General features: G+C 45.4%; 1 protein-coding gene across 1 annotated transcript in view; it reads left to right on the top strand.

Annotated features, from left to right (window-relative positions):
• EML2 (echinoderm microtubule associated protein like 2) overlaps window positions 1–3,722 on the top strand; it is a 33,348-nt gene extending 29,626 nt beyond the window's left edge. The window contains 2 exon segments of the mRNA XM_012811156.2: window positions 862–992; window positions 3,332–3,722. Coding sequence (XP_012666610.2) covers window positions 862–992; window positions 3,332–3,457 — 257 coding nt within the window. The 3' untranslated portion in view covers window positions 3,458–3,722.
• Window positions 3,723–7,506: the final 3,784 nt, after the last annotated feature.

The following is a 7,506-nucleotide window of genomic DNA, read 5'->3' as shown; positions in this document are numbered from 1 at the left end:
GGTGCGCGTATGGTAACCAGAGTCACGTGTGATAACTGCGGTTGCAGGCATCCTATTGTGCACTTGGGAATGGCTAGGGGAAAGGAGTTCACGTATCACTAGTGCCAGCCCCACCAACAAGGCCGACTCCCCCTGTCAGGTCCCAGAAGAAGATGACTTAACTATATTTGAATAAATGTAGATTGCTGTATTATACTTAATAAAAATAAGACATCCCCTGAAAATAAGCCCTAGTCAAAAATAAATATAAGACAGTTTCTTATTTTCGGGGAAACATGGTAACAACAGCTTCAGAATGATGACCCAGAGCAGGCAGGGCTGGGACAAGGAAGTCTACAGTGGGGTGGGCAGGAAGTGTCTGCCCTAGTCTGGGAGGGAATGAGGGAGGGTTTCTTGGAGGAAGACACATCTGAGCTAGGACCTGGAAGATGCAGAAGTACTTTCCAGGGCAGTGAAGGAGAGCAGTCTCTAGGCAAAGGCAATAGCATATGCAGCCAAGAGGTGACATGGCACTTAGCATTTGGAGAAATGCAAGAAGGTAGGGGAAGGCAAAGTGGCTAAATCATTGCTGGATTTAAGGGGAGCACTATAAGGATGGGGCTGAAGCAGCAGATGGGGCTCACTGAAACTTGAGGGTCATAGGCTTTCTCCTAAGGACATTAGGGAGCTGTGGAAGGATTTTGAGACATGCAGAGACAGGGTCAGATTCTCATTCTCAAAAGATCAGATCATGCTGACTCCTGTCCTTGGATACCTGTAGGCTAGGTGGAAAGAAGGTAGGGAATCTGGGGTGGGGGCTTGCTTCTCTAGGGGTCCCTGACCCCAGCTGACATCTTACCATTTCCCCCATCTTGCCCACAGGGATCTGGTCTGAGGGTTCGGATGGTACTGATATCAACGCTGTGGCCCGATCCCACGATGGGAAGTTGCTGGCTTCAGCTGATGATTTTGGCAAAGTCCACCTGTTTAGCTACCCCTGCAGTCAGCCTCGAGTGAGTCCCTAAGTGGGAGAGCAGGAGGTAGCAAGCAATGCTGGGGATAAGCAGCTCTGGTCAAATCCCACCACTTATCTCAGCTTCAGGTTCCCCATCTATACAATGTGGACAGTGGGCTTGATCCCAGGGGCCCTTTAAACCTGAAAGTTAATGAATGTCAGACTCTGTAGTGCTGGAGATGTGGCTTTCAAAAGGTCTGAGCATCTGAAATTCTGAGATCTTTGGTTCTTTCATTTTTGTTAACTCACCAAATATTTATCTTTTTTTTTTTTAGAGACAGAGTCTCATTTTGTCATCCTCAGGAGAGTGCCATGGTGTCATATCTCACAGCAACCTCCAACTCCTGGGCTTAGGCAACTCTCCTACCTCAGCCTCGAGAGTTGCCTAAGCAGGCGACCCCCACAATGCCTGGCTATTTTTTTGTTGCACTTTGGCCGGGGCCAGGCTCCAACCCACCACCTTTGGTATATGGGGCAGGCGCCCTACCTACTGAGCCACAGGCATTGCCCACCAAATGTTTACCAAGCCCCTACTATGTGCCTGAGCACAGGACATACAGACAGTTCTTGCAAATTTTTAAGTGAGGCCAGAAATTAGAAATCTTTTTGTGCACTAATCAAGATAATCCCCTAACCATCCACATTTTTGGCTGAGCACCATGGCTAATACCTTTAATTCCAGCACTTTGGGAGCCCAAGGAGGGAGGATTGCTTCAATCACTTGAAGCCAGGAGTTTGAGACCAGCCCTGGAAACATAGTGAGACCCCATCTGTATAAAAAATAATAAAAATTAGCTGAGTATACTGGCAAATGTCTATGGTCCCAGCTACTTGGGAGTCTGAGGTGGAAGAATTCCTTGAGCCCAGAAGTTCAAGGCTGCAGTGAGCTATGATTGAGCCACTGCACTCCAGCCTGGGTGACAAAAAAAAATCCCTAGATTTTAACATGAACTCATCCAATTTTAAAATAATGCCAGTAGTTGTCTTTCTAAAAACGCTATGGATTGTATTTAATCTGTCTAAAGGCCAACAGCAGCTAACCTGTGTCTGAGATAAAACTGGACATTAATTTTACCATTCTCTGGTCCTAACAAAAGAGGAGTTTGTGATCTTAATGTCTTACTGGGAAATTTGTGTACATAAAAGCAGAGAGAGGCTCGGTGCCTGTGGCTCAAGCGCCTAAGGTGCCAGACACATACACTTGAGCTGGCGGGTTCGAATCCAGCCTGGGCCTGCCAAACAACGATGATAACAACACCAACCAAAAAATAGCCAGGCATTGTGGCAGGCACCCGGGAGGCGGAGGCAGGAGAATCGCTTGAGCCCAGGAGTTGGAGGTTGCTGTGAGCTGTGATTCCAGGGTACTCTATCCAGGGCGATAGCTTGAGGCTCTGTCTCAAAAAAAAAAAGCAGAGAGAATAGTATAATGATACTTTTTGTACCTATTACCCATGTTCAGCTATTATCAGATTTGTCATATTTGTTTTTTCTTTGTCTTTTTCTCTTCTTTATTTTTTGCCTGTTGTTAAAAAACCTTATGTATGACCTTTTAGCGCTCCCAAATTAAGCACTCATATCTAAAGAATAAAGGTAATTCCTACATATCCACAAACTCCTGATCACACCTACACATTGACATTAATTCCCTGATGTGATCTAATACCCAGTCCATATTCAGATTTTTCTGGTTGTTCTCAAAATGTCCTCCTACAGTTGGTTTGTTTAGAACAGGGTCCAAATATTCCATTTGCTTATATCTCAAATATCTTCATGTGAAACAGCTTTGCTCACATGGACACTCATATTTTAATACTATTAACTTGTTTTCTGTTTGTTTGTTAGATTTTCTGTTTTTGTGGGGGGAGAATTGTTTTTTGGGGTTTTTTTGACACAGAGTCTCACTCTGTTGCCCAGGCTAGAATGCAGTCAGCCTAGCTCACAGCAACCTCAGACTTCCAGGCTTAAGCCATCCTCCTGCTTCAGGCTCCTGAATAGCTGGGACTACAGGTGCATGTCACCGTGCTTGGATAATTTTTCTTTTTTTTTTTCTATTTCTTCTTTTTTTTCTTTTTTTAAAGAGGAGGTCTTGCTATGTTGCTCAGGCTGATCTCAAACTCTTGACCTGAAATGATCCTTCCACTTTGGCCTACCAAAGTGCTAAAATTATAGGTGTGAGCCACCACATCTAGCCACCATTAATTCTTTGAAGACACCAGTTAAGATAGCCTGTAGGTTCTTAAAGGAGTGAATTATTAAGCAGAAAAGGAGACTGGGACAAGAAGACCATGGGGTGGTGTTGCTATCTCTGACATTTCTTCACTTCTTTCCTTACAATAGGCCCTCAGCCACAAATACGGCGGACACAGCAGCCATGTGACGAATGTTGCCTTCTTGTGGGATGACAGCATGGCCCTGACCACAGGGGGCAAGGACACCAGTGTACTGCAGTGGCGGGTGGTCTGAAGTGGCTGGGGTATAATCAGGTGGCAGGGCTGGAATTCTGTTTTCGGGAGATGTTTATTGCCGCGTAGCTTAATATATACCCAGAGTATGTCTATACCAGAGGGGGTTATGGGGGTGGGCGGGTAGACTGACAGAGAGAAGTCTCTATTTATCGGGGTGGGAATAGGGGTCACATTGCTTTGGGGAGCCATCAGTGTTAGGTTGAAGGTGTTTTTTCTTAAGTTTTTCTTTTTATATCATCCAGAAATAAAGACACGTGCACTGAGGTGTGATATCAGGGTTTGTGTATTTGGTGTGTGTATAGGGTGTAATGTATCTGTAAATGTGTGTGTGTGCACATATCATAGTGTTGGTATTGAATGCAAGTGATAGCAATCATCTTGCTCTAACCTGGGTCAAAAAAAACAAAAAAAACTTGAATGTCCCTCATAGCCAAATAAGAAAGGACAGGTGTGCCTCTAGGTTTCAAGACCATTGAGTCAGCATTTCTTTCTGGGACCACCATTCTGTACAGTTTAAACATAGCACCCAGCAGCTTTGTAGTTCATTATCAATCAGCCTTGAGCCCCAAATCCAAAAATCCCAGGGAAAGGCTGTATGTAGTTTGTGCATTTATAGATCAGTCATTTTGGCCTTGCCTACAGGTTGGTCTATTGTGAATCTTCAACTTGTGTAAAGAACTATCCTTCCCTGGGCGGCACCTGTGGCTCAGTGAGTAGGGTGCCAGCCTCATATACCAAGGGTGGCAGGTTTGAACCCGGCCCCAGCCAAACTGCAACAACAACAACAAAAGAACCAGCCCTCCCTGGACCAAAGATCATGGCCAGGGAGGAGGCGGGATTATATAAAACTGTGGAAGCTTCTATCTAATCCATAGAGGAGGAACAGAAGGAGGAATTTTTTCAGAGAAGTGGGCTGATGACACAACAAATAAATGGCAGATATGCTACTATGGTTCCAGGTTACAAGAAACAGAAAGCTAATACCATATAGCATAAATGAAAAACTGCCAAATCATGGAACTTGGCAGCCCAAGAGGGACGAGGGAGAATTGGAAGGTTGAGTTTTGGTCACAGGGATTCTTCTTTTAGGGATTTTTGAGTATCTATGTAACCTTGAATACGTTTTTATTTTTGTTTTTTGAAATAGAATCTCACTCTGTTGCCATGGGTAGAGTGCTGTGGTGTCTTATCTCACAGCAACCTCAAATTCTTGGGTTTGACCAATCCTCTTGCATCAGCCTCCTGAGTAGCTGAGACTACAGGTACTTGCCACAACACCTGGCTAAATTTTCTATTTTTAGTAGAGACAAGGTCTTGCTTTTGCTCAGACTGGTCTTGAATGCCTGAACTCAGGCAATCCACACACTTTGGCCTCTCAGAGTTTAGGATCACAGGCGTGAGCCACCTCGCCTGGCCTGAGTACAATTTTTACCTCAACTTTCTTTTTCTTTTATTGAGCCTCAAGCTGTTGCCCTTGGGTAGAGTGCCGTGGTGTCACAGTTCACAGCAACCTCCAACTCCTGGTGGTGTCACAGCTCACAGCAACCTCCAAGTCCTGGGCTTAAGCAACTCTCTTGCCTCAGCCTCCCAAGTAGCTGGGACTATAGGCGCCCACCACAATGCCCAGCAATTTTTTGGTTGTAGTTGTCATTGTTTGGCAGGCCCAGGCTGGATTCGAACCCGCCAGCTCTAGTGTATATGGTTGGCGCCTTAGCCACTTGAGCTACAGGTACCAAGCCAATTTTTACCTCTTGTGACAGAGTTTCACTTTATCACCCTCGGTAGAGTGCTGTGGCATCACAGCTCACAGCAACCTCCAACTCCTGGGCTTAGGCGATTCTCTTGCCTCAGCCTACCGAGTAGCTGGGACTACAGGCACCCGCCATAACGCCCAGCTATTTTTTTGTTGCAGTTTGGCCGGGGCTAGGTTCAAATCTGCCACCCTCAGTATATGGAGCTGGTGCCCTATTCACTGAGCCATAGGTGCCACCCTACCTGAACTTTTCATCAATGTTTAATATACAGGCAGAGAAGTAAACTCCTTAGAAATGTATAGTCCGCTGAATTTTCACAAACTGAACACACCCATGGGGCCAGCTCCCTTGGTGGAGAAATAATCCTCATGCCTCTCAACAAAGGCCTCTTTGATCCCCTCCTAGCCATTGGCCCCCCAAAAATAATCACTATTCTGACTTTTCACACCAAAGACTCTTCTACCCATTTTTGTTCGACCCATTTCTGCTTTTTTTTTTAGACAGTCTTATGTCCCCCTCAGTAGAGTGCTGTGACATCACAGCTCACAGCAACCCCAAACTCTTGAGCTTAAGTGATTCTCTTGCTTCAGCCTCCCAAGTAGCTGGGACTATAGGCACCGCCACAATGCCCAGCTATTTTTTGGTTGTAGTTATTGTTTAGCAGGCCCGGGCTGGGTTCAAATGCACCAGCCCCAGTGTATGTGGCCTGTGCCCTAACCACGGAGCTACAGGTGCTGAGCCCATTTTTGCATTTTAAATCAGAAGTCAACAAACTGTTCCTGTGCAGGGCAAGATAGTAAATATTTTCACTTTGTTAAAAAATATATATATATTTCCACTTTGTGTTCAACAATGACATTGTAGTGTGAAAGCAACCATGGATGAAGCAAACATGAATGAACTTGGGGATATTCAAATAAAACTATGAAACAAACAAAAAAACTGTTTATGGATTCTGAAATTTGAATTTCTCACAATTTTTACATGTCATCAGTACTATTGGTTTGGTTTCTTTCAAACCATTAAAAAATGTAAAAGTCGGCGTGGGGCCACAGTGGCTGGCCACATACACTGAGACTGGCAGGTGCGAACCTGGCCTGGAGTGGCTAAACAGCAATAACAACCGTAACAAAAAATAGCCAGGCATTGTGGCAGGCACCTGTAGTCCCAGCTAAAGGAGGCTAAAGCAAGAGAATCCCTTAAGCCCAAGAGCAGTGAGCTGTGATGCCACAGCACTCTTCCAAGGGTGACAGTGATGCTGTATCTCAAAAAACAAAAAAGTACAAGCCATTCTTAGCTTTCCAGCCACACTGAAAACCGGCAGCAGAAGGAATTTTGGGCCTGCAGTGATAGTTTGCCCACCTTTGCTTTAAGTAAATGGAATCATACTATCTGAACCCTCTGGGTCTGCCTTCTCTCCAGGACCTCAGTTTTCCCCATGTATAAGACAGAAGTTAAAAACGGCACCTGCCCCATAGGAGTGCTGTGAAAAATCACTTAAATTCATGCAAAAGCATTTAGGTCAAGCCTGGCACATGAAAAACACTTGAAAAATGTTAGCTATGATAATGTTTATAAGGTGGGGAACTCAGACAGCATGGCTGCATGCATTCCTCCAGTCCACATTGTGAATGAAGTCTAAACAAGAAGAAAGCTTTCCTTCAGAGCGCATAAGGTCTCTAGGAGTGATCTGATTGGCTCAGCTTGGCTTAAGTGGTCACCCTTGAGCCAATTGCTGTGGTTTAGGGAATGGGGTTATGTGCCCACTTTTGGATTAGGTGGGGATTAATTTTTTCTTTTTTTTTTTTGAGACAGAGCCTCAAGCTGTGGCCCTGGGGTAGAGTGCTGTGGCATCACAACTCACAGCAACCTCCAACTCCTGGGCTCAAGCAATTTTCCTGCCTCCACTTCCCAAGTAGCTGGGACTACAGGCACCTCCCACAATGCCTGGCTATTTTTTTTTGGTTGCAGCTGTCATTGTTGTTTGGCTGGCCTGGGCTGGGTTTGAACCGGCCAGCTCAGGTGCATGGGGCTGGTGCCTTAGCCACTTGAGCCACAGGCCCCCAGCCAGCTGGGGATTAGTATGACTTATCTGGGGCTGACAGCCCTGTCTGAACCTCTTAAGAATGGACAGAAGAGTAGGAAAAACATGGACCTCATGTATACCAGGATCTCAGCATATTTGTGTTCCTATGTGTGACACCCTAGAAGGCAGACTCAACAATGCCTCTGGAAGTTTGAAGACCCCACCCTCTCCATTCCCATTATCTATTGCTGTGAGACAAACGATCCC

The sequence above is a fragment of the Otolemur garnettii genome, unplaced genomic scaffold, assembly GCF_000181295.1.
Source record: "Otolemur garnettii isolate 467f Iridium unplaced genomic scaffold, OtoGar3 scaffold00152, whole genome shotgun sequence".
NCBI lineage: Eukaryota > Metazoa > Chordata > Mammalia > Primates > Galagidae > Otolemur > Otolemur garnettii.
The sequence above is the reverse complement of the archived record's forward strand: the minus strand, read 5'-3'. Positions and strand labels throughout refer to the sequence as shown.